This window comes from Thermobia domestica, chromosome 8 (genome assembly GCF_964235325.1).
Source record: "Thermobia domestica chromosome 8, izTheDome1.hap1.1, whole genome shotgun sequence".
Taxonomy (NCBI): Eukaryota; Metazoa; Arthropoda; class Insecta; order Zygentoma; family Lepismatidae; genus Thermobia; species Thermobia domestica.
Window position 1 is genome coordinate 258,159,569 of NC_137461.1, and position 22,424 is coordinate 258,181,992.

The 22,424-nt window shown below is 36.2% G+C and overlaps 1 protein-coding gene across 1 annotated transcript in view; it reads right to left on the reverse strand.

Annotated features, from left to right (window-relative positions):
* Window positions 1-22,424, reverse strand: part of LOC145692559 (inactive ubiquitin carboxyl-terminal hydrolase MINDY-4B-like) — a 392,682-nt gene that overhangs the window by 35,056 nt on the left and 335,202 nt on the right. The window contains exons 7-8 of the mRNA XM_081767869.1: window positions 20,380-20,445; window positions 14,806-14,876 (exon numbers count right to left, since the gene is read on the reverse strand). Of these exons, the coding sequence (XP_081623995.1) occupies window positions 14,806-14,876; window positions 20,380-20,445 (137 nt within the window). The remainder of the gene's footprint in view (window positions 1-14,805; window positions 14,877-20,379; window positions 20,446-22,424) is intronic.

Here is a 22,424-nt window from a genome sequence, read left to right on the forward strand (position 1 = left end):
CCTTCCAATTGCACTCCCCTTTGTCATTTCGTCCCCTATTTTAGCACTTACTTGCTGGTTTATATATATAAGGTTTTAATGAGTCTTCGATCTTTCCATTCCAACCCAACCTTCTTTAGAACTTCCAACAACAATTCTCATTTCACGTGTTCAAAAACCTTTTCTAAATCAATAAATACCGCGTACACCACTTTAACTTTTTCTATAAACCTTTCACCGATCACCCTTAATAATCCAATTGCATCTCTTGTGCCCTTACACCTCCTGAACCCGAATTGTTCCTCCTCAACTTTTTCATTCTTCAATACAACCTTCTGATCTGAATGCGAAGCAAAATTTTTACTGCATGAGATATCACAGCAATAGTTCTATAATCCTTACATCTGTTTGGATTCGATTTCTTAGCCATCGATATCATGATCGTCGTCAGGAACTCTTTTGGCCACTCTCCTGCTTCATATATTTCATTGCACAGTGGAAGCAATTCTTTCTTGCCCTTGTCTTTCATATTCTTAATGAATTCAATTGGTATATTGTCTATTCCGGTTGCCTTTCCATTCCTAATCTCGGATATAGCTTTTTCGAACTCATTCCTAAGAATACTAAACCCTTTATCATCCTCGCCTACTTCATTTTCTACTTCAACATTTAGGCTACACGGTCTTTCCCTACTCTCATACAGTTCCTCAACATATTCTTTTCATCTTCCTAAGACTTCACTTCTCCCGCTAATTATCTTTCCATTCTTATGTTGTAAAGCACATGCAAACTACCGCTTGTTTTTTTTTCATGAGAAATTGTTTATGGTAGATTGTAAGGTTGTTAGACAAATATTCACTTATGAATAATATGAACAAAATTAACTGAACATTTTTTTTGAGAAAATTATCTGAAAAAAATTCGCCCTCAAGAGTAAAGTAGCCCTTATGGATTTTTAAAAAGAAGAATTTATTTACATTACATTACATGATTCTTAGCGAGATATTAATTTATGAGATGAGAACTAAATCGACTGAATAGTTTGTGAGAAATCATCTCTGAAATAGTTCACTCCCAAGAGTAAACTATCTCATATATATTTTATTGTAAAATGATTTATACAATATTAAAGGTTTGTTAATGGAACTATGAGATATGGACAAAATTAGTTGAGTCGCTTTTGAGGAAGGGTTCGTAACGAACTCAACCTCAAGAATATGTTATCACTTATGTTTTTCTCAAGAAAAAGTAACTGTTACAATATTACACGGTTGTTAATGAAATATTGATTCATGAAAAATAAACAAAATCGTTTGAGTGGTTTTAGACAAATGTTTATTTTAAATGTTCACCCATTAGTAAACTACATTTATTTCTGAGGGTAGGACAACATTCGAAAACCTCCATGGAGATAAACCTCTTATATAATTTGAAATTTGGTGCAGATACATTGAACGGTATGACGTCTAGTTAAGGGTGCATAAAACCTGGACGAACGGTCGGTCGGACAGATGGACAAGCTTCGAGAAATAACTTTTTTCGGTATGTAATGACCATTAAAGATGTAAATCCACAGAAATATCGACTTTTTTACGATTACCATACTTTCTTCTCTCCTATAGTTGCTCTAAAGTAAAAATAAAAGCAATATTTTCCATAAGTAGAAGCTTTGCTTTGTATATAATTAAACACCAACTATTTGCTGAGCAAAACAATATATTCACATTAAAAACTACATACGTGTAGGGAGTCGCACGAGACAAGATTTGTGGCTGTCTCGTCTCGAAAATGTGCTGTAAAAGTGATGTCTCGACTCGAAAAACGTATATTTTACCATTGGAAGAGCCGTGTCTCGACTAGAATTTTGTCAGGAAAATCCTGTCTCGACTCGTCTCGTGCGCATCTCTACATACGTGTGACAGTTTCGCCAACTAATACTTTGGCTTCATCAGACACTATCTCTGTGTCTGATGAAGCCAAAGTATTAGTTGGTGAAACTATCAGATGTATGTAGTTTTTAAATGTGAATATAATAGTTTATGTTTAAAAATAAAAGGTGTCTCAAAATTCACGAAAGAAGTAATTTTGACAGAAAAAACAGATTTACAATTAAAAATTGTATTTTTTTAAAAAGAAATTGATTCATAAAGTATACAGTATAAGATTGTGTATGGAATAACACATCGGGTAAACGGTTTCCACAGCCTTGTTGGCACATGCGCACTCTTTTGTCGAAATTTTCCATGACCATTTTGCCTAAATGTGGCTGAATTTCGGTGATACGGCGCTCAATTTCCTTTTTCAAAGCGTGGGCGGTCGTGGGCTTATTGGCATAAACCTTGTTGAACGACGGTAAGAGTGTTTAATTTCACAAATTGATCCAGTCTTCTTAAATTTTTAAATTAATCTCTTCATAGTTGATGAAGTTAAATCACTATTCCGATTCTATTTTGTTCAAAAGTTGCAAACTGTAGCTGCCAAATCTTTATTATTTTTAAAATACTGCACAACAATGAAACCGCGTTGTTCTTTCGTGCAGTGTTTTATTTTTAACAACCGTGAACTGTCAGCTCTTACACTTTCCTTGCTGTTGTTGTTGTTGGCAACACCTAAAAAAAAAAAAAGTGCAAAATTCAAATCTTGCGTGAATTTTGGGAATCCCATTATAATAAATTGATTGTTGAATAATAATCTAGACAATATAGAAACGAAATTTGTAAGAATAAATTTCTTTTACCTTTAAGTATACAATCTGTTATGTTCCCATGAATCCAAAAATTGATAACTTGTGTCCTCTATGAATACGAAATGTCACTGTGATGGACAAATGGACATAATAGAAGACGCATGTGATGTGAATATTTATTTATTGATAGACGTGTGAACCTCCTGCTGGTGGTCAATGCGTGTTACAACTTGTTCCTTTCATATTACAATATTAGTAATTCAGCAAGAAGGACCAGTATCTATAATAGATTTCTGTATATATTTCTCTGACAGATTTTAAATTGTGAAACTTGTATTTGTTATTAACGTAGATTGTCGTTTATCCAATAAACAAACACTCGAAGAAAAATACATACAATGTTTGTTCATTTTTTAAATCACAGTAACTAGTTTGAATAACATCAATCGACAAGATGTAACACACTAAAACCCGACTTTTTTTTACTTCCGAGCAGCGTAAGCCTGCCATATTTTTTTTTTCATGAGAATACGGGACATATTCTACCTCCCCCCCCCCAAATTTTCCAGCACAGTAAAACGAACTGTAGCTCTGGTTAGGAACAACAGCATAATAGGCGAAATTTCTCTAAGCTGTAGCTTCTTTTCTTCCTTCTTTCCCTGCAATTATTTGTACGGACTGAAGATATTTGCAATCCAATTACAAAAGAATAACATAAACTTAAGATGACGTCTTATAAAAGTGCTTTCCGGGAAAACAATTTGCAAATAGTCTCGTTTTATTTATTTATTTATTTTTATTTAAATCCGCTGACTCCAACAGGAGAATCCCAATTACAGGAGTCTTACATTAAATCAGCGCCTACAATCCATCTCCAAAATTCTTCGCACGTTTTGCAATATTTATTTACATGGCTGTATTTGCCAAAATTAAGTTTAACAGTTTAATCTGATGAACATTTAGCTTATTTTCCTCCTTGTGTCGTGTGTAATTGTCAGTGACAGATTTACGTACTGAGCACAAGCACAATTCTGAGCCGTTAGCCTCTCAAAAATATTATTTATAATTCATGTAAGCTTATCTAATGTCTTGCTGGAGAAACAATCAATCCTTTTCCCTATGCTTGTAGATGTAGAAGCACTCAAAGTCATCTTATGTTCGCTTTTTTTTTTTTTTTTTTTGGATTGAAGAGTGGCCTTTTGCATCCGGTGCAATGGAAAAAGTAGCATTGCAAAATTTCATAGTCAACTTGATAGTTCAATTTCGTTGGTTTTAGGAACGGATACTTCATATTGGAAGAAAACATGCACTTCAGTTTAAGCATTCTTGTTGATATAAAATTGGAACACTTCACTTGTATTATTGACAGCTCAGCTCGTGAATTTTGTTTAAGATTGATGATCCCCTTGACTGCTAACGGACAACTGCAACTCAGCGCTGCTACTCTATTGGCTTACTCGCTATGAAATCGGAGTGTGTGGTATGATAACTTGCTGGAAGCAGTTTCATATTACAGTTTATTATATATACATTCCCAGCCAATGTCAGCAATTTTGTTTCTCACTTTTCGAATAAGCTGATATTAATAGCAGATGTGGGACGAGATAAAAATACGGGGTATTTTCCTGTCCCGACTAAATATACGGGGACGCAGGACACTCGGGCCCAAAATCGGAACTGTCCCGTTTTTTACGGGACGTATAGCAGGCTTAGCGGAAGGAGAGTGATCGTGAAAAAAAAAGCAGTAATCGATTTTGAGATTTACATAGATGTACACGTTTCAAAACCTCTGTTAAAAAGTATGCACTTTGAAGTAACCAATGCCCTTCATAAATAAAATAGAAAATGTGGGAAATGTTGAGAGCGCCGACTCCTCTTTAAATAACTATCGTCAAATAAAATGTAAGAAATCTGGATAATACCAATTTTTCTTTAAATAATTATCACCAAATACAATGTAAGAAGTTTGGATATCCAATTCCGGTTGGGTATTTTCGCCTATCTTTTTGTCTTTCTCTTTTTGATTTTATCATATTGTAACCTATTAATGTTCTTACTGTTTGTAATTATTTTACAGCATTGTGGATTTCCACTCTGTTAGATGAATGTTATGGAATTTAAAGTTACAGGATAATAATGTAGGTAGTCGTAAATTCCTTTCTTTAATAAAGTTCCTTTTTAACTAAACAAAAGTATGTCGACATGCACAACCTTGTGTGGAGTTGGTAGCAGTCTGCACGGGCCGGAATTTTTAGCCCGGGTTCGGCCCGTGAATTTATAATGTGAGGTCCGAACTGAGTCCGAAATATGTTTTAGCATTTAGGTCCAAGCCCAGCCCGATTTCGTGTGAAAATCAAATAAACCCGAATTATAAAAACTTAATAATTAACGCAAAATCGCATTTTTATTTTCAGTAATTAGTGGTTTAATTTTGCAATCATGCTTAAAAGATCGGTCAGATAACTATTGTACAGTATATTTACAAAGGTAGGCCTGAGAAATAAGGTTGTATATTGAAAAATTTACAGCCCGAGCCCGGTCCGAAGTGATATGTAATTTTTTAGGCCTGAGTCCGGCCCGCGGGCTTGGCCCGAGCCCATGCAGACCTCAAGAAGTTGGACGATCTAAAGTACAATCCATTGGTGTACCCAGAAGGATAATTGCACCCTCCCTGGAATGAAAATTTAATTATTTTCGTATTAATTCAATGAGTCCAGCCGAAAATAGTACTTATCTGCCGATATATTAGACAAATAATTTGTTCTCAGCCTAAATTAATACAAAGTAGCTAATATCCCCAAGTTACAGTGGGTAAAATTTTGTGCTCCCCTCTGACCCTTCCATACTTTTACCCAAGAATGAGTACATATAAACTTCCTGAGACAAAGATCTCACTTGCTCAAAAAGTTATAACAACTGTTCCAGACCTTTTCTTGTGATGATGTGCCCAGGGGCGTCAATTCGGACTTTGCTGGGGGGGAGGGAAGAGCACCACCGACATAAGACTTTCGCGTTTTGTACTAGTATATTAGTAGATAATCAATTAAAGTATATGTATTCCTCAAACTCTTGGGAGGAAATTGCCCCCTCCTTCCCCCTAAATGACGCCCCTGGATGTGCCCCGTCATCCCCGACACTAAAGTGACTGAAAATAAACCTTCCCAGATTCACCATCATCATTGGTATTCTGCCAGTATTGGCAGGTCACTTACTGCAACTCAGAAGTTTCCATACATCATGTCTTCCGCTAATCTCTTCGTCTTCATGTACGATTTTTCTGTTTTGATGTCGTCCATTAACTGAAGTCTTATTCGCCCCCTCCCTCTCTTTCCTGCCACCATGCCCTCTAACACGTTCTTCATGATACAGTTCCTTCTTAGCCAGTGTCCAGACAATTTCTCTTCCTCTTTTTAATAATATCTAAAATTGTTCTTTTCTCTCCCATCATTTCTAACACTCTCTCATTCGTTTTCTACTGGATCCAGCTAATTCTCTCAATTCTTCTCCACACCCACATTTCGAAAGCTTTCAGTCGTTTTTCATCACTTTTACGCAATATCCATGCTTTCGCCCCATGCAGTACAATATCCCACACGAAGCATTTTATGAGTATTTTTCTCAGCTTTTTATTCAAGGTCGCACAAAATAGTCTTTTCTTCCTCCTATTTTTTTTCACTATTCCTATGTTTGCCTTTATTTCACGTTCGCACTTCATATCCACACATAAATATTCAAAAAATAAAAGCAAATAGCTTCAAATTGAATCATACAAATGCTTTATACAAGCTGTAAATCTGAATGTATGAGGGAAAATCGAAAAGTCTTTGCGCCTACTGATTTATTGCTAGATTACAAATCATAAACGAAAAACAAGATAGTGACAGTATTTTACGCACCTTTGTTTATTTTTCTACATAATCACCATGTCTATTGAGACACATGTCCCACAGTTCCTCAAGTTTCTCGATGTCTGCTGCGTAGAAGGCAGCCGGCTGATCACTGCCCAACAACAACGTTCTGCACTTCGGTTCGGTGTCGTTTGTGAACTTCTGTCCTGCCAGGAACTTCTTCATTGGACCAAATCACGTGAAACGAAGTCTGAGCTGTAGGGCGGATGCTTCATAATTTTCTACTCCCAAGAGTGAAGTTTGGTGATTGTTTTGTTCGCCACGAGCGGTTGTGCGTTGTTATAGAGGAAAAGCACATCGTCAGCATGCCGAATACCCTGACGCTTTTCCCTAATAACTGGTCGCAAATAGGGGAATGTGTGACAGTAGCGTTCTGCGTTGATGGTTTCTCCTCTTGGCAGGAAATCCAGTAAGAGTGGTACTTGACTGTTTCAAAACATTGAGAACACCAGTCTACCGGTTAATGGTGATTCTGAATTTTTACGCTACTGGCGAGTCTGGTTGTTTCCACACCATCTTCAGCTGTTTTGGCTCGGGAGCGTAATACAGTATTCACTTTTCGTTGCTAGTGACAATGAGGTCCACGAAACTATCGTTCTCCTGGATGTAACGCTGCAAATGGTTCAGTGACATAATCATTCACTTGCTCTTGTTGACATCATTAAGAAGGTTAGGAACTCACCGGCATGCCAAGTTCCTTGGTAATATCCATTAGATGAATACGTCGATCCGCTTTCACTAATTTGACAACACGTGTAATATTGTCCGGTGTCAGCGAGAAAGAGATTGGCTCATCGTCCTGGATACTTTCTTGTCCATTTTAAACTCCTGCAGATTTTACACTACTAAATATTGTCTCTATACACCGGCTCCATTTCCTTTGGATATCTGTGGCTCTCTATTCTTTGCACCATGAAAACCGAATGACGTTCTGAGACTCCGGTCATCTTTGGCAACTGATATCAGCATCGTGCGGTGGAAGAAATCTTAAACCAAGGTGACCAGACGTCCCGTTTTAGCCGGGGCAGTCCCTTTTTCCAACCGTTGTCCCGTTTTATTCTGATTCTCGAACGGGACGCCTAAATGTCCCGTTTTTAAGTAAAAATGACCTAGGTGTCCCATAATTATTATTTAAGATATAAATCGTCAATGCAAATTCTCTCTTCTGTACCAACACTCGTTGCCAAGGTTCAGCCGTGAACTTCTGAATTTTCAAATGGGAATTGAGTGTTCGTGGTTCAAGTGAGAATTGAGTGGGAATTCTGAGTGTTCAACTAGTTAAAAGGTAGAACTTGCAATCGGGAACCATTATTTGTCGTGTGGTACACGCAAAGTTACAAACTGTGTGTTATCACTCTTACTTGTGTATTTTGTAAATTGAGAACACTGCTGAGTCCCAAAATGCAATCTGGAAGTCAGATACCCCCGTCCCCCGTAGCCGATTCGTATGCGACCCGTTTTCGCAAGTGAAAATTCTGGTCACCTTGTCTTAAACTACCCTGGAGTTGTTCCAAGAAAAGCCTACTATATCCTTCATAGATCTCGATATTGTATTAAAATGTATTATACGCACGAAAAAAATAGATACAAAACTTTTAGATTTTTTTTTCTTGTAGAATGATTAAATGTGGAACGGAAAGTTACAATACAAAGTTGTACATATCATGCAATGTTTTGGATTTACCTTCTTTCAAAATTTTTGGCGCCTGAACAGGACAGCGTAGCTAGAAACACCTGAATAAGTTTCTTTTTCAAAATATGAGTTTACTTGTTTGAGTGTGAATCATGTGGCAAAAAAGAAAGTAATCCGGTTTAATCGCTAGATGCAAATACCAGTATTATCATACTAAGTACAGCATACAAACTTTCCCTACTATATAAAATTTACCAGGCTAAGTGTGACCTTGACATAGATACCCTTGAAATAATAAATAAATAAAGCTTTTTTCTTTAACATGTTTGTCAGTCGACACGTTAGAAATGCACTTTGATCGAATTGCAATTCATTCTTTTTATTCTATCTGAGCTAACGTGTAGCGGAAACGAAAAATATATCTATTAATTGTTTTATTTAAAAAAAAAAAAAACACTTTTTCCATTTTATTTGTCATCACATCATGGTTCGTGCTACTAAACTTCCCAAGTCCTACACGATAACACAAACAACTTGTAAAAAAAAAAAAAAAAAAAAAAAACATATAACTTTTTAAAACAAAATTCCGAAAAGGGAAAAATCAACACTTGCTTGGTACTTTAGCGTGTCTGTTATCCATTCATAGCGGAAACAAAAGGTTCTTCAATTTATCGAGCACCTCCCCTCTCGCTCCTCATCCCACTTCCAAAGAGAATTAACTAATGACAGGACAGAGATAAATTTCAAAGTTGTCTGTCTGTTCACGGTTTTTCTTGATTATATCGGTTCATCAGCCTTTCGCAGCAAGAAAATGCCAAAAGCTCACTTAGTAAAAGTATATTTTTCTTCTTTCTGCTCGGAATAAATAATAGTGTCAGAGAATATCACAAGAGATCTCTGCTTACAATGAAGAAAACAGATTAATGATTAAGAATGGGAAAATGCATACACGTAAAAGTGTGCTTGAAACTATGATAGGTAATGTCCGAAGGTGAATAGTTGAGTAATGGGATATTATGTTTTTTTTTTCTTTCTTACTTGGTGTTATGTTAATGATCTTATCGCGCTTTCGCATACGCAATTTTTCATAATTTCTTCATGCAAGCTAGATAAAAGCTTCTTTCTCTTTGGACATTAATCATTTTTAAAAGTGAGTGTGGAGAACAGTAAATCTTGAAACATAGCTAATCTATTTTTCTTTTTTCTTTTCTTTTTTTTTAATAAACACCCAGTATAATAGTCACACTCAGTGGCGTATATAGGATTTTGTTTCGATGGGGGCTATGCACAACATGTAAATAAGCATATATATTTTTGTGAGTGCCGACAAATTTTAATGAAGTTGTGCATATAAAAAAAATATTTCGGGGGGAGCTTGAGCCCGATAGCCACCCCTAAATACGCCACTTGTCACATTATTTGTTCTCCTGTAGAGGAATGTTTTTAGCAGCGATTTAAAAAAAGGCACACAAGAAAATTTTTAATTAAAATATATTGGATCTTGAATCAGGGGCCACAAATTTTTTGAACGGCCCCTAAATCGAGTTTTTGTATTTTCTGCGGAATAAGCACTTTATACTGAGTTAAGTGATAGTTTGGGTTTGGCTACATTATATGTAATCCTTCATATATAAAGCGTACAAGAAAATCTTTGATTGAAATATATTGGATCTTTAGATCCAAAAATGTTTAGGCAAGTAAAGTTCACATTGGTATGGGACTGGAACCTGGAGGCTTAGCCCCCTTCAGCCGCCCTCCCAATATTTCAGATTCGGTTTTGTGTTCTTATATCTACAAAATATTTGTTCTAACTTTTTTTTTTAATAATACTCAAGCGCATTTTCATTTTGAGAATATAGCATTCAATGTTCTTAATTAGCTATTGCAAATTATTTAAATACCAAGGTAAAATTAGTGTCTTCAAACAGCTGTTCTCTCCCTTTCAAATGTCTCATTGGCACAAGGGGAGATAGATTGTTCTTGCATGTTCCTCTGCTCCCAGATCAACTGTTTCCTGATGATTTGTGAGTATTGTGGACGACGTATTAACACCTAACGGCCCTCTTGTATTTTGCTCTCAAAGACTGTCTTCAAGATTTCTTACTTAACTGGCGTTTCAGGTATCAGTGATCTTAATACAACAACCATCACTCATCTAACAATCCACTTATTTTGATTTACAGTAAGTGTGTTTCTATGGCTACCCATGAGATAAGAATTGACACTGTCTTGTCTAAAAAAAAGTGTCGTAAAAGTGGTCGTCTCGTCTCGTATTTCGTTATGAGAATTCTGTCTCGTCTCGTCTCATGGATAAACTGAAAACATCTCGAATAGTTTCTTCGCATTAGCGCTTATGCACATTCATATAACTTGCCTCATATTTTGAAGCAATCCATGACATATTGTTTATCAAATACTGCCAAACCATTTAAGTTTACCACAGGCCCGCAACCAGCCACAGAGATTTTGGGGGCCATGAATATGTTAGGGGGGCCAAGTCATAGAAACTTCTCTTACAAATATCTAAATTGTGTTTTTTTGAATTAATAATAGAATTTTGTATTGAGGTCTGGAGGGGCCACGAAAAGTTTAGGGGGGCCAGGCCCCTCCTAGCCCCTCTGGTTGCGGGCCTGATTGACCATGAGATTTAGAATTTACAAACATATCCGCGTTCAAGAATATTCAATGAATAATATTATTTTCTTTCTAGTTTTACTGAAATCGAGTAAAAATAAATACAAAATTATATAATTTGTAAACTCTTAAGACAATATAGACAAACTCACACATTCTGTAATACGTTTTCATATTGATAAAGTAATGCATTTTTGAAAATGACTTTGGCCTCAATAAGAAGAAGTATCTATTTTATTGTATCATTTAGTTTGGGATGTAACGCCCTTTTAAACACCAAGGCTATATGAGACGTAAACCTTCAGCTCAACGTCGAAACCAAATCACATGAGCTTCACCAGGAATATAAGCTGGTACTAGCGCTTAAAACGCGCGTACATTAATTATACAGGGTTATAATGACCGCCTCGTCACTTTTGACCAAGCATTTATGTTACACCCTGTATAGTTACATTTAAGTGCACCTTGTACAATTTTTAATGATAATAATATCTTTCTCTAACTGCAACAAATGAATGGATAAACCAGGTTTAATATATTTTACTATTTTGTCTACTAAGTGCACCTTGTCTACTATTTTTACAGATTTTTTCATTTACAGCCAGTTCAAAATAAACATTGTATGCAGAGAATATCTGTGAATCCGCATGTGGCAAGCTTCTTCAATGGAGAGCTTTGTTGTAACATTAAATAAAAGTTGCCCCCCTGTGGTTAGTCAGTGAGAGCATTGATCTGTCCTGTAGTGATTCCTGAATGTGGAATGAGTGTTAATATAAAGATCAGTTCCCACAATCAATTCTTGACCAACTTGTCACATCAACTAGTATAAAGTTAACGGTTTCAAATGAAATTGCACGCAAATACTTAATTTCAGAAGTTGATTGAGCAAGGAAGAATTAGAAGGAAAAAATAAATCTTTCTAGGAGTGTTTGTTGATGTTTTAAGATTTACTTGAACACAAAGTTTGAGTTGAAACTATCAAAAAAATGGATATATTTTTTATTTTCCATTAGTACATTTGAATATTCTTAAAAAGATACGCCTATAAGAGTATACACACACTAGTAAACATAGCACACAACAGGCCCGCAACCAGGAGGGGACTAGGGGAGGCCTGGCCCCAAAAAACTTTTCCTGGCCCCCCAGATCTTAACACAAAATGCTATTATTAATACAAAAAAAAATAGCTATTGGTAAGAGAATGTGTAATTACTTGGACCCCTAACATATTCATGTCCTCCCTAAACCTCTGTGGCTGCTTCCAGGTCTGGCACATAAGCACACCAGTGCCATCGTAAATTACCAAGCTTCATGCCACGACCGATGAGAAGATAATTTGTAGAATAAGTACCTCGTTATGTCCTTTAATAGTTAAATGATTTGCTGTTGCTCTTAAATGCTAATTAGTACTACTCACGAAATATGGTTTAAAATTACAATGCGTTGGAATTGGAACTAATTCTAAAACTATGTCAATAGTATTAGTTACCTACAATGTACTTATACGCTATTGTATCCTTATGTTGCATTTCCGCCTGCACACCTTCCTCTACGCCAGAGCTTTCCAACTTGGGTGCCGCGATACCTTGGTGTGTCGCATAAAGAGCGTCGTGAAATTGTTATAAATTCAGAATGGTAAACTAATGGAGAACTTGTGATATAATGATACTGAATTTCCCTTCTCTCCATTTATCTCTTAATTGCATGATTGAGATGTGATTTCTACAATTTTGTGTGAGTAGCATTCAATGATAGCATTAGATGTCTCTGTTATTATTTTTGAAGAAACATAAAAGTAAGACTACATAATGAGGAATACCTTAGTTTGGATTTAGTCTAGTTTTGCAATGAAGAATGTTCTATATCGGAGTGTTTACTATCTAAAAAGTGAATAAGTGTCTTGTAAAATTATGTATATGTACTGATAGGATGTTGCCATATATATGGCAACACCCTATCAGTACATATACATAATTTTACATCTATCTATATTTGTAACGAGGCAGCTGAAATGCGTGGAGCAGGGATGGGTATGAGTAAAACGATGATCGATCGATCCAGGACGCAGTAAAACTAGTTACGCCACTGCTATAATATACTCTTCATTCATATCTCCAATTAATGTTATTATCATTTCTAATTGTTATTTAAAGGAGTTAATACAATTATCAGTAAGTTTATATTCACCAGTAATTTTCTATATATATATAAGGTCTATCCGGAAAGTAATGTCACACATTTTATTCTGAAGCGACTCTACGTTGTAGCACGCTCTATCCGCTCGGATCGATGGTGGTGTAAGTCAACTACCGAGCGAGTGCTTGTTCAGTTATCACCGAGCATTCGGAGCTGAAGAGCCAGCGATTTCGTGAACCTCTGTTTCGTCTCTTGTACAAGTCGCGATGCAGCACTCATAGAACATAGGTACTGATCAAGTTGTGCGTGAAACTCGGCAAGTCGGCAGCGAAAACTTTTCCAACGGTTCAACAGGCCTTCGGAGATGAGCGTTTATCACAAAGGTAATTTTACAGATAGCACAAGGTGTTTTTCAAAGGCCGTGAAAACGTCGACGACGAAGCCCACGCTGGACGCTTGTCAACCTCCTTAAACGACGAAAATGTGATGCGTGTGAGAGAACTTTTGCAAACAGGTCGTCGACTTAGTGTATGTTTAATGGCCACGAAATTGTAACCAAGAATTTACCCGTGACAAGTGTGCACGAATCTTGTCTCAAGAAGTTTGACCGACGACCAAAACTCTAGCCGAGTCGAAATTTGTCAAGAGGTTATGGACATGTGTGAAAATGATCCACAGTTTTTGGACAATATTATTACGGCTGATGAAACGTGCATATTTCAGTACGACTCGAAACGAAGAGCCAAAGTGCCGTGTAGTACATCTTGGAACCCCTCTCCCCAACAAGGTTCGAATGAGCAAATCAAAGATCAATATCATGTTGGCTGTTTTTTTTTTTTCCATCAGGGGAACCCATTGAGAGCTTGTTTCTTCAGAAACTACAGTTAGCTCTAAATTATACGTAGAAATCCTCAAGATACTGAGAGCAAGAATCCAGTGCGTCAAATTGGACAGCGCGGCAACAGGAAATTTCATCATGATAATGTGCCAGCCCACACTGTTTTCGTCGTGACCAGCTACTTGGCCAAATTAACGTGGCAACGCTGCCTCAGCCACCCTACAGTCTCCACTTGACTCCCATAGACATCTTTTTATTTCCCCAGCTAGTAATGTTTTCTTGATATGCATTTAGCGACCGAGGAACAGGTTCTATCTTTGATTTTATTCTTCTGTTCAAGTAGTTATAGATGTATTACTTCAAGTTCGAGTATTGAACTCGCATAGTTTGGAAGTATACCGTACTTACACACTTTGAAACGATACTCATTTGTTTTCAATTTGTGGTTTATTTAGTAATATGCCACACTATTCTATCGACGAAAAGGCCAGGTAGTTGTGGAATTTAGCCCTATTAGGACATTGATCATCATTTCATGACTCTTTCGTCATAATTAATTTTTTATGGTATCTTCACGTTACAAGCAGAACCGTAGCTATAAAAGAAAGATAACCATTGATTACCTAATCCTTTTTATTTTTTCATGTTGGTACTGATCAGTGGCGATTTCAGAAATTTCTCCTGGGTGCTACTTTCAACACACAAGAGAGAGGGTCAAAAATAGCACTACCATTAAACGAACATGACTCCGGGAGATATTTCTCCCTGGTCAACTCCGAATATAATCACTGGAACTTTATCGTCGTCTCTTTATTTGTTTTTTTACTGAACGAAGGGATTTGTTTGGATATGAGGGATTTTAAAGATTCTTTGGAGTTTTTAAAACCTGTTTCCTGAGAGAACCTGGCAACACTATACTCGTATAATAAAAGTAAATTAAAAATAAAAATATTAAATGTATTAAAAATAAAATGAAATGGCTTGTACTTACTGTGCTATGCCCCGGGTAAGAACTCCACTGTATAATAGTAAAAGTGCTCCAGGGCCAGGATCTTGTTGAAACTGGAAAAGACCAATATAAGCACATCAAAATTTGTTGAATTATCGGGCTGTTTAATCAAATAATCAACGTATCATGCATTATTATATATTGAAAGCCAGATTCTTGGTTCCATTTTTTTTTAAAAGAAAGTATTAATATAATGATACAACGAACAGTGAAAAAGTCGCTAGAACATCAAACGTATAAAACAATTAGTTCTAATCGTGTAGTTTTAAGTTTCGGTGCGTTTAGCTAATTTTTCAAACAAGAATCGACTAAGATGATGCTTATCGCCTGTAGTATTCTTCTGGATGAAGTATCAAACGATAAGTACATTTTTATCTATCTTTGTAAAATTCTGCATACAGCAGCGTAACGCAACGCAAAAAATGCTGGAAGTCATTGAAATTGCTATTCCGATTATCCCGAACTAAACTGCGAATTTTTGCATTGAGTTGACACAAACCATTACGGGATGTGACAGCATTAGGATTAGGATTAGGATTTAGATTTCTGGGCTTTCGGTGTCTAAGGCAATTTAGCCCTCCACGATTTGAGGGATGACGTCCCTCGCCGAACACACAATCCGGGGAAAGGGAAGGAAGGAAGCGGCCTAGGACCTATAAGTTAGGTACCACCCCAGCATTCTATCTCCAGAGGTATGTACTCACATATTTGATGTTTCTTTTCGATCTATCAGTTTTGAGGAAGCGATCCGTATTCCAAAAAGCCGTGCACAGAATAAGAGAAGGCCATCCCCTTGTCTCTTGATTCTATGACGTCCCAGAAATTTTGAGCTTCAATTTCACTGTTTTGAACCAGAGCTTCCGCTACTGCTTGTAGAAAGTCTACCAAATATAATTTCTTATTTGTTCTTACATTTTTAGTCTCTCTCTGTAAAGATTTAACTCATTTGTTCCGGGTATAATCAGCAAACGGGAAAAATCCCATGTGTGGTAAAAAAAAAAAAAAAAAAAAAAAAACATCATCAATGGGTCCTGTTTTGTTGGATGTATTTTCACCAACTCGAGTAAGCGAATGCCACAGTTTACAAACAGGGTTTTTCGTTCACAAACGAATATTACCAGAAATTAAACGGGTTGAATTTGTTACTGACAGACTTTCTTTTATTACTCTTAAGGGACGGGTGATATTATTGTTTTAATTGTACATGCTACAACTGAAGATAAGGATGACGATGTAAAAGACAGTTTTTACGAAGAAGTGGAATGGATATTTGACCAACTCCCGCGATACCATATGAAAATTCTATTAGGGGATTTCAATGCGAAGGTAGAACGAGAGGATATTTTCAAACCGATTATAGGAAACGAAAGTCTGCATAAGGAAAGTAATGACAACGGTGTTAGACTCGTGAACTTTGGAACATCCAAAAACCTAATCGTGAAGAGTACAAAATTCCCACACTGCGACGTTCATAAATACACTTGGACATCAACATACGAAAAAAAAACACATAATCAAATTGATCACGTTTTAGTAGATAGAAGAATACAATTTAGCATAATTGATGTCCAGTCGTTTAGAGGGGATGATTGTGACACTGATCACTACTTGGTAGCAGCGATAATACGAGAGATATTATCGTTGAATAAAGGTAATATTCAATGTCCGAAAACGGAGAGATTTAATTTAAAGAAATTTGAAGAGAGCCAAGTAAGAGAGGAATACCAGATTGAAGTTTCGAATAGATCCTTGGTTTTTAGAAGATTCGGAATGCACTAGTGTTGAGGATACATGGATTGAAATTAGAGATAGCATTAAAAGTTCAGCAAAAGAAAAATTGGGACACGTGGAAATACGTAGGAACAAACCGTGGTTCAACCAGGAATGCATTAAACTAGCAGAGAAAACAGGCAAAATTACGCTGGCTACAAAATCACATTGAAATAACTACACAAAATTTCACAGATATCAGGCGGGAAACTTCCAAAACTTTTAGAACAAAGAAACGCGATTTTTTGAAAGCCAAAATTAAGGAACTTGAAGATAATAGTAAAAACAAAAGTATTCGGGACAGGTATAAGGGGATCAGCGAATTTAAGAAAGGCTATCAACTTCGTGCTTATATATTAAAGAAAGCTGACGGAACAAATAAATGATGAAAAATAAAAATAAAATAGTCACAGCTGTTTTTTTTCTTTTTGAGACAATGGAATTATTTTGAATGTTCATCCTCCAGTAAACTACCCTTACTTTTAGGTGTCGAAGGATACAAAATTCGAAACAATAGTATGTTATTAAAACGTTATGTCTAGAATTCGGTCCAGGTACGTTGAACAATATGGCCTCTAATTGAGTGCATGTAAAAGCGTGACGAACCGACAGAGGAATAGATGGGCAGACATCGAAATTTTTTTTCGATATGTAGGGGTCATGTAACTTGAATTCATTGAAATCTCGTATTCGATTTTTATAACTATCACTACATTTTCTTCTTACGTCGCTCGAATGTGAAAACGAATAGGCCTACACCGACACGTAAAGGGATATTTTGCAATCCCCAAAATTTAATTTGTTATGTTTAATGTGTTGTCACGCTAGAAAAAAACTTATGCCTGTTACATCGTTTTATTATCAGTTTTTCACGCTACTGTATAATTCGGAAGAACGATATGATTATAGTTAATATCCATGGCATATTTTGGAAGCATTCGTGCTCCTCACAAATAGAGCTGTATAGTTTAGTTTTATTTAAAGAAAGCATTTTTTATTCCTTACACAGACTTATGATTGCATTTCTTGCACTTGTGGATATGAAAAAGAAAGGAGTGACAGAGAGAGTCAATACTCTAAAAAGAAACACACATACACATACACTAAAACAATAATTTAACAACAGCCTTTTTTATGACAACGAATTATTCTACTTCATTCGCTGTGACTGTAAGGCTGCAGGTCGCGTATGTTTTTTTCTGTTCCTGACTGGCAGACACACTCGAAGTGAGTTGAAGTTTGTTCTGCTGTGCAAAAGCGGAGAGGGGAGGAATAGCCATACCATACCATAAACTGAAAACAATCGATATTACTAACAGTACACTAATTCTGAATAAATACGTCATTACAGAAAACAAAAAGTTATTTCCTTATTATATTGCTTTGGTTCTTATTAAAATAAAAATTATACACTTTCTATAATGTCTTGTAAAAAAAAGTAAAATGGATGGGATTCGATCTGGTGTCAAAACTGTATAAGAACTACCAGTCTGCCACTCTATCCACTTGACCACAGAGACTACGTTTTGTTGCCTGTCCTTTTTTAACAAATAAATGCTCATGGCTATAGAGCATGTCACTTCCAAACTTAAGAAAACAGTTTTCCTCTTTGTTTCTATATTTCCGTACAACATCTTGGTAACAGAAGCTAATTTATATTTGGCAGACAATTTACACCCTACGTTTAAACCAGTAAATGCAATATTTTACTCCACTTTCAAGTTCCTTGATTCAATTTCTGGATACTACGATACTACCAATCGTGAAATTCTTTCTGCAGTTGTGCTCTGCTACTGCAAAATTCCCTCGAAAGGATTATTGCCAGTATACACAAAACCGAGCATAAGGCGCGCTATACACTATAGGATAGATCCTAGGAAATCTCTTACGACATGTCCTAGAGTCAAAATCTCAACGTGTATGGCATCAGATCGCATGTCATTTCCTGTGTTCTGAACGATCCTATGAGATTTCTCTTGTTTAGAGCACGCTCTATTTCGGAAAGAAAATTCGTAAGATTTCGATTTAAGCGACATCAGGTGAGAGAAAATGAAAACAAAACAAGTGAAAACACAACTGAGGAGGTATCGTCTGATCGTACAGGTTAACTTGAGGTGTACCACTCGAAATAATTGTTGAAAAATTATAATTTATCACTGTTCCCTAAATGATTTACGTTGACCGACATGAAAATTATTCACATAGCATAAATAAAATCCCTCAAGAGAACCATCCAAAGCAATTGATGATAAACTACAATTCTTTTACGATTTGAGTACAAATACGGGGTCCGGATATATAGCATAAAAACTATAGTGCAAAAAACGCAAACCGAGTTGTGCTAGGTGGCCTCTGGAAAGTACGAATGCTATCTAACAGTCAGAGCAGGGCGAAGCCGGGGCCCGAGCGTCAGTCAGGGGGTGCGAGCGAAGGAAGCAGGCGCGTCAGTTAATGTAGTGAAAACGAGTAGGTTTCGGCAATAATACGAGTTTGAATAGTAATTGTCATGGTATCGTGGTGGTAGCGCTCCACTTGTAAACATAAACTATAGCTTTTGTAAACTATACAGAAATAAACCGGCGGTGGAAAATAGTATCACCGGTCATCTTTCTATGCATTCACTTAGGTAAATGTTTCGCAGAAGGGGTCCAAAAGTAGGCAAAACATACAAAATTTACAGGAGAAATGGAAGATGCAAGTACTTAGACCAACCAAATCTAACCTAATGAAATTAACTAACTTAAACTAACCTAATATTAATAGAAGTAAGCGAAATTCTATCACTTTTTGAAAATTAGCTGGAGCCATATACTAATATAATCTAACATAACATAACCGTAACTAACCTGAACCAGCCTAAACTAAACTAATGTAAATAGAAACTACCGAAATTGTAACATTTCTTGGAAAAATTAGCTGGACCGTTTCTGCTAAACATTGTCTCTCACCTATTTTATCTGTCGTTAAAACATTTATAATCATTTTACATTAGTAACCCTACAATTGTAAACATAAAATACAACTGTATTACTTTGTATTTAATTGTGTTGTTTGCAGAAATTTGATCCTTATAAATATATCTTTCCATGCAAAGTATTACATTTTATTTGTAAATCTTCTAACATGTGGTGCACCAAAAGTATACCAGCACCCTTCTGACATTTATGTTCTTTTTTAGAGGTATCCAATTTAACAATATGACGCCTGTTATTAATATCAGTGGGATGTGCAGTATGGTTAGCATAGTAATTCTTCACCTTTGTACTTTTATTAAATAGGACTATTTCACAATGTTGATAAACGTCATTCGGTCAGACAGGAAAACTCTTCACGTGTATGGCACAAAAAGGGTAGGATTTCCTACAAGATATGTTATAACATTTTTCCGAAGATAAATCCTAAGATATTTCCTAGGATTGATCTCGTGGTGTATAGGCCGCCTAATTTTGTTTTTTCTTATATTTTTATTTTATTATCTTTTTTGGAAATATCTTCTTATATGGATTGCTTTCTATTGTCTCCACTTACTAATATCTGAATTTTACCCATAAACGTAAGAAAAATGGAAAATTGCGAAAAATCGTGGGTTACAGTATACGCGCAATCTTTCTTTTTTTTGCGCATGAGGGTACCTAATGACACGTATGACAAATATATATATAACTGACATGAAGCTGATAACAAGGATTTAGTTAGAACACTAAAAAGAAAAGGTTTTGTTTCAACAAGTCTATGTAAAAACACAGTGTTTTATTTTAAAAGGTACGATAAAAAATGCTTACTTACCAAATAGACATATCTCTTAATAAATATTTGCAAGTCTTCTAGGTTAGAAAATTCGAACAAATGCAACTGCAAAAGAAAATAGATACAAAATTAACTTAGAATACATTAAAAAGCGTCTATTAGGGAACATGACAGTTCATTTGAAATATTCTATCTTAACAGTTTTCTTTCGTTATGAACAGTTTTTTATATTAGTTTTTAAAATTTTATTGTCCCACAACTATCTACCAAGGCTAAGGAAAATGGTGGTGATGAGATGGATGAAATGGTGGAATGATGAAGGTGGGAGAAAACGAGATAACCTCGAGAAATCTCACACATACGATGTTTGATTACCTCAAGGCCTACTTTGGGGAGCGGGAATGGGATCCTACGCGCCAAAAGCTCCATATAATGAGAGCTCTACCACTGAGCCACCGTGGTTTAAAGAAAATGCAAATGCAAATTACTCTACATCCTCGTAAGTTGGATATGACTTCAAGGATTGGGATGAAATCTGCGCTATGGCTATTGAGGATAGAGTTATATCTAAGAGGAAATATGATCATAACTGCAGCCATCTGGAAGTCCACCACTTGAAGCTAACTTTATATTTTTAACTAGGAATGGGGTTATGTGATATATCGCTAGAAACTTCCCTAAAACACGAATCCGATATCGGTTTTCACCTACCTTTATTACTGAAAGTGATTTACATGTCCTTGTAGAGATTCAGCATTTTAATGCTTTCATCATTCCTTAATTGCAAGTAAACCAGAATAGGCGTCAACATTTAGCATCCCATTAACTTTGTGGTAATGAGTGGTGGGAGTAGCAGGCGAGGGACTGCAGACGAGTCCAATCCACTGCATCCAGGATATTCTCCTCCATAGCACACAATACCGTTAGTAAGATCCAGATTACTTTAGGGAAAAAGATTATGTGCAATACAAGCCACACAGTGGATGCCCGAGGACTGTTACGAACAGGGAAACATCGACTGCTGTGTTGGTAGTATTTGCCAAAAGCCCGACTCGCAATACCTGCCATGTAGTACGGGTCAGCGGTGTCGTGAGTCAAAAATGAATTACACGGATCATGTAGTGCAACTAATGGTACCCCTACAAGCTGTAATTACATCACCCAATCAAGAATGAACCCGATAAGAAATTAGAGTTATATTACCAGTCACTGGAACAATTTCATGGTAATTCACATTATGAGTTCCGTGAACGATGACAGATGTGGGAACTTGTTACGAGAGCTGGTATTCTCCTTACTTATGAGTCCAGAAGGTGCATACCCAACTTACTTTCAACGTGACGGTGCGACTGCACACTATGATTGCAAATTTTATGGTGGTTAGATCAATAGTTTTTTCGACGCTGGATCGGCAGACGCGGGCCAACGGAACAATTATTGCATACAGGTTAAAATCAACAATATCCGTGAAGTGTATAACGTACGCCTTAGCCAGCGTAGACCCTATCCCGTGCAGTATGCAGCAAGGTAGTAACCACATTGAGCACGCATTTGAATAATTTTCACTGGAACAAATTTAAATAAAAATTCGTAGATATATAATGTACTTTTTTGCTGACTTCCATGAAAAGCAAGGAGAGAGATCAAAATAATTGTGGTATGCGCCGCGTAAGTAGTGGGGGATAAGCCTTGATGTGCGAAGCATATGTAAATAATCCTGCCTACACGAATGTTCGATTTCGTTAATATAAAATATTCTATAAATTACAATAAAATTTCAATAGACAAATAAAAATAAAGAAATATGATTAAATTAAGTCAGGAGAGATAAAGGATTAAACTAATTTTATGGTTAACATTCTTGGACGCGTGAGTTCCATATTTATATTCCGCTCACCCCTCTCAGACTCTCTCTGATACGTGGACTTACTCATAATATCAAAGATATGTGAGTGATTACCATCAGATAATTACTTAATTCGTCATGATCTGGTAACAATTTGCAAGAAATCACAGCAATCCTGAAAGAACCAGCCAACATTAGCAATAGTCCTCACTATCATACGAAAGAATACTGCTACTTG